Genomic DNA, 25,025 nt, shown 5'->3' with positions numbered 1-25,025 from the left:
TGCCCTGAGCAGCATCAAGCTATTAACATGGCTGCAGATTATAAATAATAACGGCTTTCTAACATCCCTCGACGCAGTTTGTATATGGTTTATTTATTTATATTCTTTTCATTGGCTATTGGTATGTATTTTGTGTGCCATCTGTCATCATCAACTCGTGTTTGGACAGTGGTGGTCCCTGAAGCAGCGGACTAAGGAAGGCATTCACCGCAGTCACGCTTTTGTCCAACCGCTACGATGCAAATGAATGAGCAGCATATGAGATTTTAAAAACTCTCATTCTCCACTAACTTCGCTCGACCGTCCCTGGAGTTGCGCCACTCTGACGCTAACCCTCACCTCTGACCTCCTGGAGGGAGGAAGAACTGGCGTATGAGAATTTCCCTTTGGCGATAAATAATGCATGACATTATCACTCTGGGGGGGGGGTGAACCTTCCTCTACTTCCCCAGAGGTTGCACTTCAGAAAAATGGCAAACAGCTTGAGCGGGAAATATACTGCAGCTAAAGCTGTATCTGATGGCTGTCACTGCTCTGTAGCTGGGAGGGAGCGAGAGGTGTAAAAATTAACTACGGCAGCGCTCACACTGATCCTCGCACTTTGTTACTCTCCGTGTGACCCCTCTGCCTATTTGAATTGCAGTCTCTCTCGCGGACGACTGCTCTCTAATGACGCACTCCTGCTGCTTTGTTTTCGCAAATCCCCTCTGTTTATTCAATTCTGTCGCTGTCTTGTGCCATATGGCAACAGGCCCCCGCTGCCTTCAAACAGTCATTTGCTCGGAAGGCCGCGACGTGAGGCTAATAGTAGATCCGTTCTTTAGAAAGGAAAGTGACAAAGCGGTGACATTTTCATCTGCCGGACGCACTTTTTGTCTTTAATCTGCAATTAGGGTGGGGAACAAAATGGAAATCTTGTCTGTTTTGTTTTTTTTCCCCATTATAGCTTCATATTCTAATAAGAAGGAGTGGAGAGGAAAAGGGGAGCTGTATGTACCCCAGGCAATGATTTGGCACCATGTGAACTCAATGGGAAGACTGTTTAGCCCCACTATATTCCTGATTTAATACTGTATCACTGGTCTGATTTCTACATCTGCTGAGACTTGGATTTTCTCTTTCCTGGCCTGTGTAACAGCTGAAGTTGGAGCGCTGTGGATAAACGAGGCTGCAGAGACACCAGTGCCAAAATGAGGAAAGCACCAGCAATACTGGGATGTTTGCTCGGCACGGTGGGTGTTAGATGAAGATTAATTGGCATGCTATTCTCTCCTCATTTGTAAGACGAGAAACTTTAATGATAGATGACTATATTACAGGATCCGATGTGCTGAGAGATAGTACAAGGAAGTGTACAGTAGATTGTTTGTGCATGGCGATGAATGTGACCATTTATCATATCCCCTGATAGTTTGAGTAAGGCTGCGTTGGGAATAAGCCCAAAAAAGAAATTAGTAGCTCTGATTGCTTGCAGGCATGACAAACAATAAAATCCCAAATTTCTTTGAACAGCACTGAATATGAAGGGGACGAGACAGACAGATGGCAGCAATGTGTGTAGAAGTACAGCCTGAGCTCACATGCCAGGTATCTATAACAGGCAACTCTCATTAGAGCTTTTGTCTGCAATTCGGTCCATGACGGGCAAGGCATAACTGGGATCTAAGTGAGCAGAGCTCCCAACTCCATGAGTTCAGCTACAACAAAAAGGAAGCTGCTCAGATTGTGTGTCGGCGCGCGTTTGCCAGGATGTCTGTTCTGTGGGAGGTGACGCTGCTGCAGCTTCTAAAACAAGAGCTTCAAAACCTCAAGCTCAGCATGATGGGCCTCATTTCAGCACCAGAGCAGCCTAAACCTTGTGACATTGGAACAAAGGAGGCTTCATTAGAGGAACCACACACATCTGCGGTGTGTGCGCGTGTTAGATGACTGACATCCAGCTGGGAGGGGCAACAGAAGCTTCTTTGATTAACCCAGTGGGGGCATTTCAGTAGTTGTTTGCATTCTATCTCATTTTGAACTTGTCTCCATCTTTAACACGTTCTTTCACGAGGTTGTCAGCTCAGCTTTGGTCTGTGTATGTACTTTAAGAGCCAGAACAACAGACAAGCTGAAAGAACACATTCCTCAATGAAAACTCTATTCTATTGTAAACAAAAACAGTTTATCTTGCTCCATCGATTCTGTAAAACTGTGTTTTTCAACAAACAATAAAATAAAGATTGCCCCTCATAACTTCTCTTCTCCTTGGTTCCTCAAATATAAAAAGTTTTAGGACAGAAGAAGTTCAAACAATAAACGTTTGAAAGGCTGGGGCAATCTAATTGCACACTTCTGTTCTCTCTCTCTCTCCGCATTTCCCATTTGTCATTGTCAAATAAAAGGTACACAATCCTAAAAAAATGTGAATATGTTTTAAACTACATATGAAATATATGGCACGGTACTCTGTCGGGTGTTACATTTATTAAGATTTTGAAAGTAATAGCGATGTCATATTGTTGCAATCTCTGACATCCATTTTAGGCTGAAAAGGTTTATTCCTAAATTATAGTTATTAAATTGAATGTATTTATGGATCACAACCTAAGTTTAATGTTAATTTAACATCACAGTTTAAACCTTTATACCTGCGCAGGATAGGGTTAGGCTTCATTCCTCAGTTTTTGTTATGGGATTTTGACAAAACATGTGAATATATTTTTCTTCCTCTATAATAACAACAGTCTGTCTTATGCCCAGAGAAATGCATGTGCAGGAAAGTAAGTAGCTGATGAGTGCAAATGTGAATTGAGCCAAACACCATTTTTAAATGCATCTATTCAAACTTCATTATTCCGTGCATGACATCCCCTCGCCCTGCCCGAGCTGCTCTTCCTCCTTCCCCTCCCTCATCAACATTCAGAGCTCGTCGGTGAAAAAAAATCTGCAAGGCTTGTACCAATTAATGCGATTCTTGCTGCATGTTCGCCTTGTAAGGTTTAATCAAGGTGTTTGCCCTGAGCACATTGTGTTATACATGGTACATTTAGTAGGCCCCCCGTTCTGACACGGAATGCAATAGAGCTGATTATGAAAAGTAAGATTCCTAAAGAATGGTGATACTGATTATACTTAAATGTGCCAGTGTGTTTGCTTTCTTTACAACTGAGGAAGCTATTTAGATATTAAAAGTTCATTTACAATCCTAATAGTGTCTGATTGTATTTAGGCTTTTTCTCAGGTTCTCTTACTGACCTTAACACTGCACAGACAGCGTACGGCATGCAGATGTGTTTACCTTTGGAGCCACTCGATAAAATGTATGCACTCCTGATACCGTAAAGGATTTATGAAGTGACCACCTGTCAGATGGAAATGGAACATGTCACGCCTGAAAGGTGTTGGAGGAATTTGATGTTGTTTTTTTTTTTATGACCTGAAACAATAAAACCTTGGGCAGAAACACAACGCATGGCTCTAATATTTATAGGCTGAATACATGAATACATAGGTTGTGCGAACATGTGTAAGTGCCTTCAAACGCGCTGTTGCTCCGTTTCATACGCTTCTACAACCAGTGCTAACTAAATAACAGGTAACCACAATGTAGCTGATGATTTTCAAAAAAAATTTCATTTTTTCATGTTAAAGGATGTCAAACAAATCCAAAACAATCTGTGTAGTTTTTACTAAAAATGTAATGTGTAAACTTTTTTTTTCCCCATGTTTACCGTATTTCACAGAGAGATTAGTTTAACGTCGCGTTACTTGATTGAATAAGTATGAGTTGGGTTATATATATCGAATCATTCCCATCGCATACCTGAGGTTTGGCGAGCCTGACAAATCAGTTAGAGAGTGATACGTTAAAGTTTTTTTTCTACTTGCTGCCTGCCGCCTGATGGATGAATCCAACTCCCCTGGGAACAAAGACCCAATTGCCAACTTTGCCCTATGCCAATTGATCTCCCTCCTGTCCCCAGCAGCAGCAGGCACAACGGCCATTGCAGCCACCTGATTAAAGAGCGGTCATATATTTGATCACACATGTAACCGCATTCCTAATGAGCGTGCTGACTGATGCTGTGTGGCGTGCTAACCCCCTGAGTCACCTCTGGCAATATACCCAAAGTGCATATTTTGGTGACTGCAGGATGTTTTCGTGCCTTTAAAAGACTTTGATGAATGCGTGCCGTCCCTGCAGTATTTCGCTGGCTTTTTTTTTTGTGAATCTTGCAGCCTAAAATGCCCGATTTTACGGCAGCTTTTCCAAAAAGTTGTGATGTTCTGAGGCTCTTTTTTTTTTTTTTCGCTAAAATTCCATCAGCTGATGATTTTACAAATTTGTTATAAATGTTTTAAGTGTTCTCTGAAACCTTACCCCCAGATAGCACTGAATTTGAACTATTCTAACAAAACATGTTTTCTTTGCATATTAAAATGAAGTGCAGAGAACATTTTTGAACATTGACAGCCATTTACTTTTATCTACTGCACATCAAAACCAACAACGACGCCTCCAACTTTGGTCTACTCTCACGTGAATAACTTCAATTTGTTAACTGAGCCAGAAGTGACTGTGAGAGGTCGGAACTCTAACTTGCGTTTGGACTGACTTCTTTTTGGCTTCTCACGTTGTCATGCAGGAGGGTGGCGGCCTAACCTGATTGGTCGAATTAACGGAAATGTTGCGGTGACTGGATAAAATTGCAAGAGCGCCCAAATGTCACGGGGACTGGCTGAATTTGTGTTGAATGTTGCGATTGCGACATCGCAAATTCCTGGAGGGACTGAATAGGGTTCATCAATCATAGAGGTGTTTCAATCTCATGGCCGACAACGAGTCTGTCATCAGAACTGCAGGTGAACAGTTCAGAGAAGGCTCCAGAAGGAGAGCTTCCTAAGAGTGCAGTCTGTAATTCATTGGACTATATAAACGTAGGATATATGCAGCACATTAATTATATCTGCTTGTGAGCTGAGCTTAGACATCTAGAAAGTAATGACAGACAGAAAAGAAGCAGACGAAACAGCTCTGCTGAGATGCAATATTGTCAGCTTTCGCCTCAGTTTGTTGTTTGGTGCAGGCTTGCTATTGAACATCCTGATGTATTTAGCTGCAAAGTTACTATTACACTATTTCTTATTCATTTACTCCTGCAAAACATGACAGAAGCGTAAATAAGTATTATGTTTGTGCACTATAATTTACACGCAGTGTGGGTGATAAATCCATAGACGTGCTACGGTGGAGAACTGGGCGAGTACAAATCAGTCAAATTATCATAAAAAAAAAAAAACCTTGCCAAATGAGTTGTACCCTTTGAAATAATCTATTAATCCCTGCAGACATTCATATGTATCGAAATGAATTGGCATCTTGCATGAAAATGTACAGGCAGTCAACTACATCCCAGCCCCTGACTTTGCTCCAGTCTTATTTACTCCCCCATTCCCTAAGTGTGTTTTATTATCTATTAGTGTTTGTTCCCGTGCTGCACGTCTCTCGACAGGGATCATTAATCCTTCATCCTTATCTAACTATGTGTTATGTTATTATCTTGTCAGTTTTAGAGAGGAGCCACAACAGTTACAGCCCCGTGGCCCCCTTCTTTTTACATCTTAACAGCAAACCCTCAATTCATTTTGACACATCAGACTGCAGAGAAACATGGACATGGTTGCTGCTGTGGCGCCTCCTGCAACTCAGAAACATCCATTTGTTTGAAGCTGGAATATCCAACCTGAAATCCCATCAATCAAAGCAAACTTACCTCCAAACACAATCCCTCATCTGGGACTTAATGTCCCGTTAATGGAAGAATAGAACAGCCAGAATATAAAATTAGCTGCTAAATCCCCAACATCTTGTGAGGAACAATGTATTGATGTGCGCACAGAAAATTGGGATCTTTCCCACTGTCACATTTGGAGCCAGCAGCTCTATAACTATAGTACCTCCAAATGCATTTGTGTCGTAGTTGCATTGATACAACCGCGTGCGCACTGGCTTCTATCCAAGAAAGCAGCACACACACGCACGCAAACACACACACACACACACACACACACACACACACACATTCACTCACACCAATTAAAACAGCAAAAATTATTTTGATTGTTTCGCTGAGTCTTGTCACTTCCTGCTTAGCTTGGCCAATGTGTGTTCGCAGCTTTGATGACACCACTCCTCTAAGTCACAGGGCTTTCCATTCAAGACAGCTGTGATCTAATAAGAGTGACACACTGAGTATTCAGAGCAGTATTATCTCCAGGTGTCTTCCAAGATGTTCTTTGATGCAAGGCAGCCTCCATTCTCTCCTCTGATCACAGCCATCTCAAGACAGATTAGTTGGCATCCATCACAAAGACTATACAGAGGGAGCCTATGAGCTACAGCAGAGAAGGCAGAGCTGCAGAATAAGCTTCTTTACCATTCAGAGGTGTGATGTGGAAGCGCCTGTAATATTAAGAGCGAAACAAGTAAGCGCTACAGCTATTGTTTTCTGATGCAGGAGACATCTATGTAGAAAAGAGGCTAGTCTGTGATCACATTAGCTCGTTCAGTACGTGATGCAAACGTCTTATCAGCTAAAGACACAACTCCACCATCACCATAGAATTGATGGGATGGGACGTGCAGGAACCCAAAATTCATGCTTGGAATAAAAAAAAAAAGAGAGAAAAAAAAAAAGAAAACAGGAAAAAGCTAATAGAGAGCTGAGATGACTTGATGGCAGCGAGAGGATGGAGCAGGGGTAGTGAAAGACTTGAAATCATCACATGCACATGAAGCCGAATTGGGAAGTTCAACATGTTAGCTCATGCTTGAATTCACCTTGTTTGCTAGGAATGCGGTCGATTCTACAAATATGTTGATTGCATTTTGTGGCGTTTGTAGGGTTTACAAATAAGTGTGGGAAAAAGAAAACATCTGAAATACCTCATTGAGGTTCAGGGCACAACTTAAGCATAGATGCACTGTGATAGGCACTTCAAAAAATCCAACTCTGACAAGTCAACGGAGATAAAATCATTGGAGGCGAATGAAAAATTCACACTCAGTAAAAATGCAGTAGCTGCTGCGCTGATTTTTTTTTTTTCTTTCTTTCTTTCGCAAGATGAGTTTGGCAGCTGTACAATCATTAAGGCAGTTTAGTTCATCATTTGATAAACAAACCCCTTAAAAGTGTTGCAGAAATTATATCCACAATAACTAACATGCTTCTGTGCTCCTCTCACTTGACTGTTGGATTTGTGGGGGGGTGGGGGGGGGGTGCAGTTGTGTCTGCCTGCTTTCATCAGAAGTCATGCCAATGTGACATACAGTGTGATGTGCCCGTCGCGTGGAGATGCGTTGGAGTGGCGTCCTCTGTTCCCCCGGCAGAGATTACAGTCGGGCTTCTGTAATAGCTCTGGCCAGGAAGGAGAATGACATGGCTCTTTGCATGCATGGGAAAACAGCGTGTGGGTGAGAAGCATGGCACTAACATCACACAGAGTGGTTACTTACAGGTAGTAAGTGTAGGAGTGATAGGTTCTTCTGCCGAGTGGGGTGGTGGTAGGATTTAAGCAGTGGAGGAGGGGGGAGGGGATGGAATGAAAAGGAAAGAAAAAGTAAAAATATATTAATGTTTGAAAAAAGAGAAGAAATGAACAAAATCAGATATGGCGGCATACGTGGAGGTAAACTAGTGATCGTGAGGGCAAAAGGTGATCGCTTGGAGTCATGTCATGCTTTGCGAGGGGTGGTGGGTCAAGGGTGGGGGTGGGGGGCCTCCGTACAAAAACTCGAATTAAATTCACACAGCGCTAGTTTGCACCATGAGATTGCGAATCAGAAGCAACCAGACTGTCGCGAACACCCCTCCCACCACCGCCGCCGATTTTTATGAACACATAATTCTATCCACCTGTAAAAATTACCATATCTGACCTACAAGGCTGGAACTTAATGAGCGGTTTGAATGTCTAAACACAACTCCGATTCCCCTGTTAGTATCAGTAAATTACACCAAATTCAACCAACAAAGTCATCTCCATCTCTGGTTTGATTAAGGCTAATTGAAAACAATTCCATTAGTGCGTGCTGATTTTCACACCTGCCCACTGATGGCTGCGCAGCCGCTGCTGCACAAGACGAAGAATCATATAATAGGATCAAAAAATAAACATGGAACATAACAATCTTATTAGTTGGTAAGTCTTCACACTCAGCTACATCTACTTTATATATTGCTGCGACCTTTACTCTTCAATTCAAGACAATCATTGTAAAGTTAAGAAAAAAAGCGTGCTGTACAGTAAAGTGCAGCTAACACAAACTAAGATTTACGGGAACTTTTTTTTTTTTTATCCTAAAATTTCAATGTCAAGATTTTGATGGAACTTGTAGCCACTAACGATATGGCTGCAGCAGGGACTGACACTGTGTTACTTCAAGCCTTGGTGTGGACAAACAGGGTTGATATTTGCTGAGTTTTAGTTCCTCTGATTGCTGGGATATGTACAGAGCACCTCTCTCCAATATGGAGTCCGAGGCTAATGTAAACTTAGCCTTCAGCTATCTGGCCATCCTCTTTTCTTTGGAGTGTTTCATCATATTTCCCTTCTTATCTCCTCCCTGCCTCATCCCGTAGCACAGGCCTCAAAAACATTTTTTTTTTTTTTCCCCCTATTCCCATTCCAATGTCATTGAAGCGCTGCGTATTTGTTTGAGGGTGCCGTGGAAAGGGATTAATTTTTCATGGCACACTGTGTTTCATGGCTGTAAACAGCCTTAATGGGGCGTATCAACATAATCAAATTAATTATTTACCACGATGCTGACAATACTACTGTTTGAGGGAGGAATGTACAAAATGATAAGACGGAAACTTGTCATTCGTGAGCACGTCTCGACCGAATTCAACCTCCTCTTCCACAAATGTGAATTTCAGAATTATTTCAGCGAGTAAGTAAAAGGAAGCGCACCTTTTCTTCATGAGGAGTACGACTCCCAAGAAGATGATGACGAAGAGGAGGATGCCGGCAATGACCCCGGCAATCTTCACTGTGTGGTCGGTTTGTTTTTCTGGCTCCACTGCGTCAGGTTTGTGAGTGGCTGCTCCTGGAAAACATCACAATACATAAAGATCAAACGAATAAAGTGGAATTAATGGAGCAGAGGGCTTGTTTTTTTCCCCACTCTTTGCTATTGTTCTGCATGATGCAAACAGCAGAAAAGACGTCTACATTTTCAGTATTTCCTCATTGATTTTGACTGTGTGGAGGACTGAGGTTGATTAATCAATACGCTGATATTCTGTGGCATTCTGTTGACTAAAAATATCAATATGCATTTATTGGCTCAAAGTGATGTTTATTTCTGAATGTAACAGCCTCCCTGTTGTCCTGAACACTCCACCTTTGGGACTGTCCTTAGTGGGCATCAGCGCTCCGTGGATGGAGCTGCACTTGGTGAGATAAGTGCACACCATCTTTACCCTTGGTTAATCATGTTTTGGGCAAATGGTTGCTTGGGCTGTAGAAAAATGTAGAATGCAGGACGGGAAAGATAATACCCAAGGAGATAAAAAACCCTGAAATAACCAAAACATTAAGTATCAGCTCAGGCGCAGATAGCCAACGAGGAGAGAAAAGAGAGAGGGGGCGGGGGGGGGGGGGGCAGCTTGTTTTAACAGCATCTGCTCCATGGGAAGTGATAAGAAAGCACTCTGAGGAAAGGCAGCGTTGCTGGAATCACAACTGCCCACCTCAACAACACCATTATTCTTTACCACTGGGGGTAAATTTAGAATGATAAATAGTTATGTCAGGCAAATCTGTTCGAGCAGGTTCCTTTCACTTTTCAGTGTTGCCATTTTCTCTTTCTATCAAAAAGGTAAATATCCATCCCAGGGTGGTTGTGACATGCTGCTCTTATATGTGTGTTATCCAAAGCCGCGCCTTTATTGAAGTATCAGTGCTGGAGGATTTCAGGAGTAGGGACACATTAACAATCGCGTATTGTTTGACTGATGGTGCTGATTTTGTTCAAATACACTGTTACGAGCTAATCTTACAAAAATGCTGTCAGAGAACAAGTTCCATTAAAGCACTGAGATGTGTGCATTTGCTGCCACAAGCCGATGCTCTTTCGCTCAAGTCTGACAGAAACTTTCCAAATAGTAAAGTAAAAACAGTTTAGATGCTACCCGGTGAGAACTTCAGTAGTCTTCTGCGTGTTTATGGTTGTCACTGCTGCAGCAACCGACCACTTAATCTCGCAGAAATAATGAGAAATATTCATGAAAAAGGGGATTAACTCCTGTCAGAAAGCTCCAACATTGACACATCAAATGACAATTGCACCTCCGACAGGTCTTTCATGTCCACTGATGCTGTGAAGATGAAGGTGGAAGATGGAGTCTGCAAGTCTTTGATTTAATCTCACTAGTTCTATGCAAATTGAAAGACAATAAAGATAAGTGAATAAATAAATAAATCATCACACAGTGCAGCATCCCGCTTTGTTTCCTCATCATCCACATGGCTGCCACCTTGAACACTGGGAGGTGGGGGCAGAATGACTGTGATGGCCAAAGAGGCTACAGGTCTGACCTGTTAGTTGGTTGTCGCCGGCCGCTGGGGCGATGCGGATGTAGGGGGTTGTGAGTTGAGTCACGAGAATGGCGGCTGAGTATAGTCAGTGGATCCAGGATGGCATGCAGTAGAGAGAGAGAAGAGGAGAGAGAGAGAGAGGCCACACTGAAGCTGAAAACAACCATACCAACAGTCCCCATCACCATGCAACACTGAGGCAGAGAAAGACAACCAGCATTAGAGCAGCATTTCATTCTTCAAGTCACAAAAACTAAATATGTCTGTGAGCCTAATTTAGCGCACAGAAATGTGACCCCTCCAGTGACGACTTGATGCTACGGTGCCTCCGGTTCTCGTGTATGCCATTTGACTTCGGCCTATTGAGCCATGCAGATGGAGATATCTGCAACTCCAGAAGAAATCCATAGTGGAGCTGCATACAAACTCCACAATATACGAGGTTGTTGGGGCGTGTGACAGGACCTCCCACTGCTCAGAGAAGAGTGTGACTAGGGCTCCCTCTGGCCTTATCAATTCTGCTGCCGGATCAATGGTGCTTAGACTTCATCACCTCTAATGTGTGGAGCAGGATGCACCGGCAGCATAGCTAAGTACCCGCAGACCTCGGTGGGCGCACAACCTGCCTCACAGTCATGGAAAAACACATGTTCTTGATCAATCTATTGAGCAAATTCACGTGAAGCGCATTTAACGTGCTCTTGTCTTTTTAAGACACCTGCAGTGAACCCAAACGTGTTTCTACTGTGTTATTCAATGTCATTGTGTATGTTGGATTTCCCAGTGTAATCCCAAAACCTGTTAATTGTGTTAATTTTCAGAAGCTATAAACACAAGTGGTGTTAGAAATGCATGTGGCACACGTCCTCATTCACAAAGTCTCATCCAGTCCTACCTTTTGTGGCTACTCGAACGCAGTCAATTTTGGTTTCCTGTGCAAATAGATAAATGGAAGGAAGAAATTGGGGGGGGGGGGGTGAGAAGGAAGAAGATCAGAGATAATTTGAACACACAGGCATGAAAGAAACATAAAGGCACGCTTAGGGCGGTAACAACACCTATCTAAGAACCCATGGTTACAACAAAACAGCTCGACCAGCTCCATGCTGTCCCCATCATCTGTTGAGCTCAATGACTGTGACACAAAATGCAGTTAGGCGAGAGGGCCCATAGCACAGATTAGTGGTGCTGAGCCGCTGATTTGTCAGACAACAGCGATCTGTCGGCAGCCTGCGGCTCAAGGTGGTCAGCCACTGTGGAGAAACCAGAGCCCTGTGACAAGCGACACCAACCCAGCGTGTGGGGCTCCAAAATGACGCATCAGGGAGCATTTCTGAATATGTAATGAAGTTTCAGCTCTGAAAACAGCCTTCAAGAACGTGAAAAAAAAAAATCACTTCTCTCGGCGTTGTCAGAGAAGTTTCTTGTCAACAATGGTCTAGTGAACAGGAAAAAGGCCACAGACAGGAACAGGAAGGCAATGAGTAATAGAACACATAAGACACGAGCGCTGTGTCCCTGTGTCTGACCCAGCCAAGCTGTCCAATGAGCAATGGGCATATGGGAGAGACAACATTTAGAGACCATGAGAGGAATAAAGAGGAGAAGAAAGGATGAGAACAAAACAAAACAAAACAAAAAAAAAAGCCCATCAGCATGCATGTGATCCTGGGAGCATGTGCATTCCTATTACTGCAGCTTTTAAACTATCAGATGGCCGCTTTGTTAAAGGCGGTATTACAAGAAGTCACATTAGATTTTTATTTGAATAAAGGGATGAAAAAATAGGTATGGGTGGCCTTCACCTTCTCTAAGTGCAATTTCTTTTTTTTCCCCCAAGAGGCGCAAACAAAGCACTCCAACATCATTAGACATTAATTAAAGCTCGCAGTTCCATTGACAGTGATGGCTTAATGAAGGAGAGTGCATCTAGCCACTGTAAATCAAAACACACAATATAAAAATAAAGTTAGATGTGTCTCCATCACAGAGATGGAGCTTTATGCTGCGTCAACAGGGGACTCTTTCATTTTGTTGTGAGAGTAAGAGCATTATCAACCAATTCAGACCACGCACCCCAGAAAGTTTCAGTGTCTCTGGAGCGAGCTCGCTAATTGCATTCGGCCCAGCCTCACGTGCTATTTCTGTTGTCTCCTTGAGGACGTGCTGGTGCTTCTCAAGGAGGCTGTTTATGGTCATTCTCATTCAGAACCACAATCGGTGTGAGCTCTTGAAGCCGCCACTGAGCTGCCTGCCGCGGCTCTGCGGAGGCAGGGCCCAGCCGAGCGCCACTTGATGACAGAGGCTGCGACCTGTGCGATTGGTAAGCCTGTTGTTGTCGCCTGCCTCCCACACCTAACTGCCACCGGGGGTGACTGCTTCTCTTAAATGCCGTCGATCGGACGCTCGTCTGCCATTTGGCATGAAGCTCCGTTGCAGGAGAACGGGGGGAGGCTTGGGACGGTAATGGAGGGAAAGAGCGTGTCGCTGCATAGAGCTTTGCATTCCAAGTCTGACCCTGCTGTAGCCTATTAAGAGTGCAGACAGTAGTGTCGGTGCACTGCCACCCCTCCAAGACATCCAGCAAGGGGCACATGCTCTGGAAATGTGTCTGGCTGTGTGCTCAGTTACTGCAGAGATTTTGCACTCACTCACTTCACTCCTACTACACCCTGTCACCAAGTCCGTCAGTCGGCCTCTCACTCTCATTAAAGCCAACATAAAATTTCATTTATTGGTGCACCCTTAAAGGGCAAATGCGTATATCTTAAAAAAGGTGCCATGTAATTGATGTTTTAACAATTTGTTTGACAGTACAGTAAAGTACAATATTTCCCCGTGAAATTTGGTGGAGAGAGTAGTACGGTGTAAACACCCACCCCGTTGGCTGTGCTGACAGCCTGGTAATAGATGCTGTAGCTCTTTTGGGGCAGCAGAGGGGCGTTCCAATAGCCGTTGTAGGTCTTGTTGTCCCCCACAGTGAAGGGCTGGGGCGAGTGGATGCCGCCGGCGGGGAACTGAGCAGTAAAGTAGTACTGCGAGTTTAGGAGCGTGGCATTCTGGAAGTGAATAGGAACCGGGTAGCAGCGCAGGATTTCTGCCGTGCCCCGTGCTCTGCGTGGACGTTCCTCCTCCACCACCACCTGGTACGCACTGCAAACACAGGACACAAGCAGAGTTAACAGATTCCGCTCGCTGACTACTGCCGCTGCTGCCAGTGCTGGCAAGTTTTATTTGCATTCTCCAAGTATAAAAATGGCTTTCTTTCGGCAGGCGTGGAGATGCATGTTATAAAGCTCCAAATGTCAAAAAGTATAATGAGACTTGAGAAACTATTCTTTATTTAGATGCAAGTTGGGAGTTTTTGAAAGTTTGAAATCTAAGTACTAAGGTAATAATATGATCATGTGTGCAGTTTGTGCTCTCGCACGTTGAGGACATTCAGAAACATGACAATAATTTCCTTTAGCGTGTACTTGTTAGAAAAACAAGCAGCAAGCCAGGATTGATTCACACGAGCAGCACTAAGCGTGGGGTCAAGCAATTACAGGAAATGTCAGCGAGTGAAACTTTTAGCAAAACCATTGAATGACTGTTGGTAAAAGAGCCGTGTAATGTTATAAACTGTGTTCATAGAAATGTAACTTCATGGAGTGTGCTCACGTTTATGTGCTTTTGAACCACTTTAAACAACAATGCTGGGCCGGAGAATCGGGCAGAGACGCAGGACTGGGCCTGACGCTATTTGCTTCTTCATTATTCAACAACCGAAAAGGTTAACGGCTCTTCCCATTTCCTCTCTAGCCAAGCCCTGTGTTTAGTTAGATCAAAACTGCAGCCCTCTGTGCCTCTGACAGAGATGACATTGTCTCTGAGCCGACCACTTAGCTTGAGGGGGAGACTGACTGTCTTATAGGAGTTCATGTTAGTATGCATCTCACATCCACCTGTTAAATCTATTGAGTTGCTGAGTGACAAAGAGTCTGTTTACAGCTGCCACGGAGAATAACCAGCCATGATTGGGGACTAGTGTTCCATTTCCAAAAGAGTCAGACAAACAACAAGTTATTATCACAGAAGAAGGAGCAGCGCACTGCTTAGCGAATGAATGCATGAATAAATGTGTGAATGAATGAATGAATACTGTTATAATGTTACATGCTCCGATGCTCTAGTTCTGGAAAGCTGATTTCTGATTTTCAAACCCATTTCTTTGCATAAAAACAAAACAATAAAACAAAACAAAAAAAAAAAAAAAGTGAGAAATAATTTGCACATTGTTGAAATAAATCTTTGCTCAGATTTACCTTGGAGCGTTTTTGATCATGAGTGGTGTAATGGAGCGGTTTTTCAAGAGGTGTATCACAGATTCACAATACAATCCTTTTTGGTTATAACTATAGAGTCTAAATAAGGATGGATGTCGTCTCTGAAGCACCACCCGCACGTTTCCTGAAGAGCAGTCGTCTCCGCCACTGTCGCCATCTTGGCAGCGCCTGACTTTGCTCAACTCTAAGCTAATCCAAAAATGGAAAGAGGTGGAGCGCTTATGGAGCACAAACTTCGGTGCATGCTGGTTTGTGGCATATACGCACTCGCCCACCTGTCACTCAGTGCAGCCCTCAACTGCTACGAGGGAGGACGTTAACTAAAGAGGTCAGGCTGTAAACATGTTTATTTCTGCTGGAACGTTGAGCATTTCGACATGGAGTCCATGGGGACTGACTCACGTTGGAACCAGTGTCAGTGGAAAAAAGAGTTGATAAGAACTCTGCAAGGTTAAGTCTTGATAACAAAACTTTGAGTGCAATTCTTCACATGCAATTAGTGCTAAAGATTTTTCCTTCGAAGGAGAATATAATGAGCAGGTGATTTCATCGCTAATGCAGCAACTGACATTCTTAATTTCCCTTAAAATAGGAGAACATTTACATGGGCATGTTCTGCCTTTATCCTAATTATTTACAGCCAAATAACAAGCCATTTTTTAGGACATTATGTGCAAAGTCTGAAGGATATTAGCTGGAATATGCATGACCGCAAAATCAAATTACCAAACAGGAAAATAAACTAAACCGCACGCATTTACATTGCTCTCTGAATGAGGTTGCTATCTTCGAATTGTGTGCAGAGAAGTACTATTATGTTTATTTTGCAAGACACATATTCGGACATCTTCACCAACATTATTAGAACAACAAGTGGAGGAAATAACTTGCACGAAAATCCTCCGCTGAATCGGTTGTACCCTTAAGCTGTATTGTGGCAGAACAAACAGCTGTGGAGATGATCAATTGGGGCCTGCGGTTGGTACTGGAATATTAAGAGTCCCCTTGTGTGTACAGCAGATGCTCTTTAACCCTGTAGTTTATCGGAAGATGCTTGTGGTGTCATTAGAAAATCCCCTTTTGCCCCGATTGGGTGTGTCCGAATTCCTCAGAGCTCTCCTGTTTAGTGTCGGGTTGGTAGGCGATGAAATATTTAATCCTGCTGAGAGTCTGCAGAAGAAATCAGCCTTTAATTACTGATCCCTACTGAGAGCAGAGGTCAAAGGTGAGGTGGAGGCGGTACATGGGAGCCACTTAAGTAGCTCCACAGCAGCAGGGAAATGAGTGATGAGGGCCCGAGCCAAAACACTGTAGATCTGACGTCAGCAGGTTTGATGAGTACGATAGTAAGTATTGTTTCAGGATATAACCTGAAAAAAAGACAACAGATCTGTTACATCTAGTGTGAATTGTTGCTGCAATAAACTCAACAACAGCGAACCATGATGTTTTCACTTCACCGTAGAAATGCATGCTCACACATATCATGCCCATACTGGTATTTCGTATTCCACATCAATCTACAGATAGTGAAATAAAAACAAACGCTAGTTCCCCCCGGGTGGCTCCTTATGATATGATGATGTGGCTGTGCCATGACTTAATGACAGACACAGTATGAATGGGACTGGTTTCTTTTCCTCAGGCAAAATACAGACTGCCAAAGGCTATGAGGCTCCAAGGGTAAGAACTCCTGTAATGTGGAAATCTAAACCACTGCTGCACTCCTACAGAACATTCACCGCAAGAAACTAAAAACTTGCACACAATAAATTTGCCATTGAATAAAAGTGTTTTGTTCATCTTTGTAAGCGACAGAGACCATAATATCTACTTTACTGGTTTTCACAAGTATTTTTCAGCAGTAAGTTGCTCTGTGCTTATAAAATATTAAAGAAGCACCATTCCTGTCTGAAAAATATACTTTCACCTCCTTCTGCTGCCTTCTGAAATGTAAAACTGACTCATGATTTGAAATGCAGTGAGGTCTATGTATATATATATCTATATATATATATATATAGATATATATATATTTTATAATTACTGCTGTCATGTTAATGTGCCATCGAGCAGCTGACACCTTGTCACCTCATGCTGAGTTCACAATTTACTGTGTGAGTCATTTTGACAGACCAGAATGATTTAGTCATATTTTTGATTTAATGTGACACGAATGAGCAATGAAACAACAACAAAACAACAGATGAACAACAACGGCTTGATCGCAAGAGCGAAAACTCCTTCGTGGCGGGGTTTTTTTTTTTTTTTTTTTTTTTTTTTATGTGATCTGATACCCAACACAGGATTGTAAGATATTAATGGTGACTATCCAGAGATGTGCAAGAAACAATCTGCATGCAAAATCTACGTGAATATTAAAAATGAAATAATATGAAACGCACAAGCATTCACACAGAATTGTCTCTGTCAGTGTTGTATTAATATATCTCTGGATAATCAATGAATTATTATCTATTTGCAGGACTTGATCATTGTTTGAGGCAAACATAATTTTAATTGTTTCTTAATACTGATAACAACTATCACTTCTTTTTTTTTCCTTTAAAAACATATATTTTGGAACATCCATCATCCCTGAACTGGCTGGAGCTAATCCCAGCTGACACCTCTGGACATGTTGGCAGCCCATCACAGAGCTAATCGATCGTATATGTGGTGTTTTAAATAATACATAGGAGAATAAACATTAAATATACTCAGCGAGATAAAAAGTGAATGATTTCCATCAGTAACGTAGGTGCACAGCAGTACATACACACCACCACTCAACCACCTACTCACCCTGCTGAAATCCTCAACCACTGTGCCTAAGAATAAGATGGGAAGACATGGAGAGAAGGCGATATGAAGGCAGATGCCGTATGGTAAGAATGCTATTAAGCTGTTAAAAGTGGTCGGCCTGAAGGGGCCGGTCCAACAGATCTGTTCTCCTGCAGTAGAGCTGCAACCTGAGCTGACACCAATTAGGCTTCCTCCAGCCTCGCTGCCCGATAGATTTCAGCTCTGCCGCCATGTGACGCCAACCAATTATGGTGGATTGACTTGGAATCGACTGGATTGTGACCTGAAACTCAGATTTATTTTTCATGTGGGTTGATGGGGGAAGAACTGGAGGCTGTTTGAGCAGATGAGGGAAGGGTTACGGGGGAGCATTTCAATCACTGTCTCTCTCTGTTTCTCTCTCTCTCTCGCTAATGCTAATCGGTCGGCTCTATATGCCTATTGGTCTGATTTAAGAGCGGTTGTAAGTAACACACTTCCCCTGACCCAGCATCCTTCCTCCTTGCCTCTACCTTCTTACTCTTTATATTTCCCCGGTGTCCACGCGGCTATAAAGCAAACAAATTAGAAGGTGCCATAGATTACATTTGCCATTAAATCGTAAAAAGCATTGAGTTGTGTCACGTTTAGGCACAGCTATTAGCTTTTGCTACGCCGTGATCAAAGAAAGTTAGTGCCTATTTTAGAACTGTAGAAAATCACTTAACTGATTTCAGGCCACGGTTGAGCACAGATAATCTGATGCTACAGGGTACAAGCTACACTGGAACTCAGTTTCCTCAATATGCTCCTTACAAGGCTGGAAACTGCTGCATTTTATAGCTTTCCCTGTTTGTGTAGATGTGTGTGAGCTTGCTCAAGGCAAAGGTTATGGCAGGAAAACAGAGAAGGGCTGATTTAGTGGTTTGAATGATAAGGAAAGCATCTCAAATCATTTATTTCTGCAGAAGCATGTAAACATTTATTTCGATGCTACGGAGTGAGGAGGCGTATTCTGGCCCTGATGAGGGGCCATTGCAAACATTAGTTTAACACGACATGACTGATAGACAGTTCACTAATCCTCTTAAAGGAACAGTGTCCCCTCTGGTAAAAACTGTTCCCGGCTACGCGTATCGTCCCGAGAGATTAGAAGCCAAATCCAAGTTGGAAATGTTACACTGATTAGCAATTACACAAATATGACAAATCGACTGCTGCCTCCCTTCAGCAGTGACAACGTCCGCCCAGATCCATCTAAAACATGATTTGACTTCGGTCTGACCGCAGGACGCTCAAGTGAAACGGACATTTGTTGTCCCCTGTAATTTATTTATTTTTGTATTTTCAAACCAGCCCTATCTTGTCATCTTCCAGTACTCTCCCTTCCTGTATTACAGCAAAACATCTGCTGTTTGAAACTCAAATGTCTGCAGCTCTATTACCTCCCAAACCCAATCAGCGTGCAAGACTGCCTTATCAAATCAAGCTTCGTGCTGCTGCGCTCTGTAGTGTGTGTTCTCCCTTGTCAAATCCCTATTTCATAGGGGCTTGAAACCTGATTTCCGAAAATGTATTTCATTTCAAAATGAGCTACCCACCACTCCAGAAAAATGATGGCTAGTCTCGCCACATGAGCAGCAGCAAATAGCTAAATCTAACTACTGGTGTTAAATTTCAAGTCCTTGGATGACAAACTGCAAATTCCTCAATAGCTCAACTTGATCAGCCATGTTTACTCTTTCCAGGACTTTAGATTTTAGAAAAACATGACTATGTCCCTTAAAAACATCACTTAGTCATTAGAGGTGTTGTTTGCTTGGGAAATTCGGATGACTACATTCATCGTGACTGTCCATACCGCAAATCCCAGTGCACCATCTCCCTCAACACCCCTAAATGGGTGCTACTTTATAGTCACCTTAAATTTTCAAAGGGATCATGAGTCAGCCGTGGTGGATGTGGAAAACACCTTCAAAAGCTTGTCATATCTCGTCCTGGGCCTGCATTGTAATCTCTCATCTTTGCTGCCCTTCTGCAAACTTTCTTCTTTTAGCAATTCATATTTTTGGAGACGCCAGGTGCATCCATGAAGGCATCACGCTGGCCTTTATGTCCTGTGAGACTTGAGAGGGGTGAGGAGGTGCAGAAAAGAGATGTGTACCTGCAAACCTCCAAAGTTCAGATTTGGAGAGTCTCTGCTGTGATCAAAGGATGCCTCAATCAGTTGGGAGGTTGAGTTGTGCCATGCGCTGAACTCTACCGATGAATTTTTTTAATGGATTTACTTGAGAATCTCATCAAACATATATGATCCTTAAAACTAAGTATCTGTATCAAAAACTCCCGATTTTTGTCTTTATTTAAAAAGCACCTCACGTCTAAAGAAAGAATTCTGTTATGAAGCATCAACACACGGTTACGTCTCAGCTCAGTCAAACAGAACGAAATGGATCTCAAACTGAAGTTTATAGCTCCAAATCTCTTTCAGCTGCTCCTGAGGTGAGCTTGCTTTCCAACAATAAACAAAAGAGGAGCCCGGCATGCTAATTAATGGAATCTCCAATTGACGGCACTCTGTTAATTATAATTAGGGGTTTGTAATTAACCCACTGAAAGAATGGCAGGCTAAGTAAGGCCTCCTGAATTGTACCTTCGAGAAGATTAAAAACCGATCACGCTGTCTGTCTTGTTCAGGCCTCTCCATTTGGCACTGGAGCATTAATCCGGGCAGCTGCACATATAGTAAACATGAGCTGACAAGCCTGACTAAAGATCTCCAGGCTGTAATCTTTAAAGGACTCAGATGAGTTGATAGTGTAAAATTGAGTTTCACAGCGAGAACAAGTGTAAGTTAACCCACTCTCTCAGGGTCCTGGTGGTAGAAAAGCAAAAGGCGGCAAAGGCCAAGCGCATCAACGGGTAATAAAATAGAGCTCTTTTAAATATTGGAATAGCCAATTCAGTAACTCCCACCGCTGGACAAGAAAGGATATAGAAAGGCACTTGTCTCCCCTGAGATAGATTAAGCTGACAGTTCTTCTTATTACTAACCTGTAATCACGGAGCTATTCTCTGAAGGAGTAACGCAAAGAGGTTTGAAAACCATCAGCTGCTCTTAAGGGCACAATCCCTGACTGGCTTCCCAGGTAAGAAAACAAAATCGACCTTAACTGGGTCGGTTCAATTCTCCAAATTCTTTTCTCTGTGCCACCAAACTAAATGCCAGGATTTGATAAAGTGGTTTGGCATTTTCATAAATGTGAGTATTTGCTGTTTTGCGGAGAGCTGAGATCAATGCCAAACTCATATATGTGCATTGAATGTAACGCTGCCTCAATCTCTCCCCCTTAAAATGAATACATTAAAACTTCAAACCGGTCAAGGGACGTTTTTTTTTTTTCCATGTTTCAACATCAAGCTGTTCTTGTTCTCCACTGCTTATTGGCTTCATGCTAAACTAAGCTAATGGCCTTCCAGTAGTAGCTGCCTTTTAATGAATTATGAGTGGCGTACCACTGTCCTCCTGTAAGTCTAGTCAGGAAACTGCAAAGTGCCAAAGCGATTCATTTAATGTGCAGAAATGTACACTGGGAACCCTCTCACACTGTACTTTTTCCTTTAGCTTATTCCCAATGTGATTTGCTTTAATTGCAATCTTTCATATTGCAATGATCTAATAAAAAGCACAAGGAAGCATACTGAAAAACTGTTTATGCTGCATTAAATAAGTGGTAGCACAACTAATAATGAGCAACAGAAACAAAAGATGATCAAACTCGTATGTAGTAGAATTCCTGCCAGGAGCCCATAGAGGCCTTGAGTAAAGGCTGATTACTTTTGCACAACAACTTCGTGTTTAAACAAATCTGTACTGCTTTCCTAAGGACTAATAAAGCATCAAGCAGGCATCAAGCAGGTAGAAGTCCTCCGCTCCCCCAGAAGCCCGTGGTGGTTCAGGCCGGGCAGCCTACAACATAAAAGGCACGTAAAGGAAAGAGATCCTGAAGCTAGCCTTGGCTGCACCAAAGCTTTGTTCTCATCTTCAAAGGCTACGCGTCTCTTTCACTGGTTCAAAATCAACAGCCACAAACACACAAAACTCAGAAAATGAGATACATACAATAACGTATTGAATTCCCTCGCACCTTTTTCACACGGTGGGCTTTTGATAAACACAAACTCTTTGATAATTTTTTTGTTGTTGTTGTTGTTGCTGATGGCAGTTCCTGGTGTTTTAATTTACTTGTTTGTTTTTATTTTTTAGTCCGTGCTCGTGCATCTGTGTGCGTCCTTATTCTGGAAGCCTACCTTACAGGTGCGCCTCTGCTCTGGGCGGGTTTCAGCAGGACGGTGACTGTGCTGTCTGTCTGGTTCAGAGAGGTCTCCTGGTCATACGCCGGCATGGAGGGAGCTGAGAATCAAAATCAAACACAGCGCAGCAAAAGGTAACACAACTGAGTTGCAGTGAACATCCACTTTTATCATCCTTCGTGCCTCATGACTCATTCAGCTCAGAAAGAAAGCAAAGCCAGTTGTCTCACTTTTACACTGAACTCTCTTCATAGCAACATAATTTAATCATTAAGTGTGACAATCATGACAGGGAAGTGAAACAGAAGCTGCTGTCACAAAAGTATTCACAGTTTCTGGCTGAGAGAAACTATAAGAGGTGCACACACATCAGGGAAAAAAAAAACTGCAAAGACTAACAATTGTTTGAAATGACTCTTAGTTTATGGAAACTAAATGATCCATGACCAATCAGACATTTCTTTGACATCTACTATAATAGCCACACATACTCGTGTATTAGTGGGCGAAACAGTATAAACACAGCGTTTTTGTTCATTTATTCGAAGTCTTGGATCAAAAAAGGTGGGTTTAGCTTTTGCGGCATAAAAATTGCGTCGGTTTGTGAAAACAGCAGCACAGTCCAAGCACACTCCCTTCACATGTTTAGGCATAAAATGGTACTTATTCAACATCTTCCACACACTGTCTGGCCACGCTGTTGACCCTGCTGACCTGAAATCTTGGTGGTGAACTGGGTGATGACAGGGGGGCCGTAGCCCTTGGCGGTGCTAGCGCGCAGGGTGAAGGAGTATGTGGAGCCTGGGTAGAGGCCGGTGAACATGTGGGTGGTCTCGTTGCCTAGCTTCACCACCTTCCCACTCTGGTTAGAGAGGTCCAGCTCAGGGTCAAAGGAGCTCACCGCCTTGTAAGAGATCTAGGAAGTGAAAGAAATGAATATTCTGATGGAGGCCTCTGGTACTCCGAGTTTAGCTTCTCCTATGCTGAGGACGATTTGTATTCATACAATGAAACCGTTTCATGTTCGAGGCATCCAAGTGGCTCAGCGAGCTGAAACATTTACTGTACTCACTGTGTTTAGGTTTTGTATCGTGTATCATGGTGGTGTGAGTTATCACATTTCTGCTCTCTGCACTACTCAGTAAGGCCAAAATCCCATGAATGGATTTTGAAAGTCTCATCTCGCACTTCTTCGTGCATATCTTACATAAAAACACAGAGAATGAAATCTGTCCAAATATCCACCAATAGTTCTCATTTGTTATTTATTTCATTACTTGGAAAATGCGCCAGCGTGCGTACAAAAATATGACCAGCAGCAGGATATTAACAAGAAGCACAAGAGGAACTGTTCTAAACCTGATCCTGAACGAATCTGCAGAATGGTAGCAGCTAACAATAACATCCACTCACAGCAATTAAAACATGGTTAAATATTTCATGGTTACAGCAGACAATGAAAACACATAACTAAGTCTCGTCACAGTAATTAGTATAGTATCGTAGTTTATCGTCTGTCTCACTGTCTAAACAAGACTGAGGACTCTTGGTGCTTTGAACAATCAACCAGACGACCTCCTTACAACATTTTCACAGTGCAAGAATGCATCATTTTGATCCCCGTGAATACATAATTTTACTAGTACAGTGATTGATTGAGATACTTTAGACGGATTTGATTTCCTCATAGCAGCGGTCGTATTTGACTTGGACTCAGACAAAGCTGGACCCATCATCATGCCAACACTAGCAACCTATCCTGTCTGTACTACCCAGCCTTTGATGTGAATGCCACAAAGCAATAATGAAAATGTAATCTCTTGTTCCCTTTATGTGGGAGTTTTTGAATTTTATGCCAACAAGGCCTTTCGAAAATTAGTGTTACACGAAAACGCCGTGGAGTGGAAGCGTCTGGTTGCAGCGGTTAGACACACGTGTAAAAACCACAGGTACCTATTTTCCTAGCAAAGCTGATGCAAGCTTATGGGTTTCAAGGAGAGAGGAAATACTCTTAATGTATTCCTTTTCCATTAATAAACACAGGGCGCTCTGGAGGGAAGCATTAAGGTGAGTGCTTTTGCTAATATCCATTTTGAATAATTCTAAAGTCCCACTTTAAGAAAACGCCTCTGCTCGTACAGGAAGACCCCCATTATAATTCCAATTAAGGAACACAAAGGGAGTTTGGAGTACTACATAATTTGTGTCCATCAAGTTTTTTGAAATGCTTCAAGGCCTTCTCATTTAGTCTTTGTCTGTGAAATGAGTCTGTGATGCCAAATCCTATATCATAACATTTCAGGGAGATGAATTGGAAATGACTTGTCAAAACTGGGCACATGGACAGGCTGTTACGATTCGAATGGAACTGACGGGAAAAATAATTGCCAACATTTGAGCAAATTAATTTGGCTTGCTTGGTATTATTACTTCACCTGATGTATAAATTTTTTTTCTTTAAACTGCTTTACTTTTTTTTTTTTTTTTGCAAATGTCAGTTAAGTATTCATTAAATATAAATTTCTGTAATCACCAACACCTTAATAAAAAACATTTAAATAATTAAAAAAACAAAAACAAACTGTTGATAGAAATAGGGAAACTAAAGTGGAATAGAAACTCACAAACTCCTCTAAACTCCTTTTAACAGCTTTATTCCGAGCTTAACCCTCCTCACCTGCAGTTTTTATAAGAACTGTGGCTTTTAAAGAAAATCAGTATTACCTAAAAGTACTTTTAATTTTCAGAAAATACACTTTATTTGTTAATAACATGTCATTTTCTGAAAAAAAAAAAAAAAAGAGCGATGCAGAGCTTTTATTTGACAAATGTAAAATGCTACTAGTGAATGAATTTGTACTGTTAAATATGAAAAAAATAAATAAATTCTGCTTCACAGCTTCAAAGCTGCTGGGTCATGTCTGTCTGGAAAGTTGTCAGTTAAATGGCACATTCAGTGAGCTTGGTCAGAAAGGAACGGAGCTGAAATCTCTTTGATATCAGGGCTTGTCA

General features: G+C 42.3%; 1 protein-coding gene across 9 annotated transcripts in view; it reads right to left on the bottom strand.

Moving 5' to 3' along the window:
• Window positions 1-25,025, bottom strand: part of LOC115057254 (receptor-type tyrosine-protein phosphatase mu) — a 140,835-nt gene that overhangs the window by 41,000 nt on the left and 74,810 nt on the right. For 4 of the 9 annotated variants that reach the window (XR_003841919.1, XM_029524204.1, XM_029524207.1 and 1 more), the window contains exons 10-16: window positions 22,728-22,929; window positions 22,011-22,113; window positions 13,467-13,740; window positions 11,483-11,519; window positions 10,588-10,662; window positions 8,959-9,094; window positions 7,499-7,528 (exon numbers count right to left, since the gene is read on the bottom strand). Coding sequence is in view for 8 of the 9 variants with exons in the window: in XM_029524204.1 (XP_029380064.1) it covers window positions 7,499-7,528; window positions 8,959-9,094; window positions 10,588-10,662; window positions 11,483-11,519; window positions 13,467-13,740; window positions 22,011-22,113; window positions 22,728-22,929 (857 nt within the window). In the remaining variant the exon portion in view is untranslated. The remainder of the gene's footprint in view (window positions 1-7,498; window positions 7,529-8,958; window positions 9,095-10,587; window positions 10,663-11,482; window positions 11,520-13,466; window positions 13,741-22,010; window positions 22,114-22,727; window positions 22,930-25,025) is intronic. The other 5 variants (XM_029524208.1, XM_029524209.1, XM_029524210.1 and 2 more) reach the window with 5 other exon arrangements.

The sequence above is a fragment of the Echeneis naucrates genome, chromosome 17, assembly GCF_900963305.1.
Source record: "Echeneis naucrates chromosome 17, fEcheNa1.1, whole genome shotgun sequence".
In the NCBI taxonomy this organism is placed as follows: domain Eukaryota; kingdom Metazoa; phylum Chordata; class Actinopteri; order Carangiformes; family Echeneidae; genus Echeneis; species Echeneis naucrates.
The sequence above is the reverse complement of the archived record's forward strand: the minus strand, read 5'-3'. Positions and strand labels throughout refer to the sequence as shown.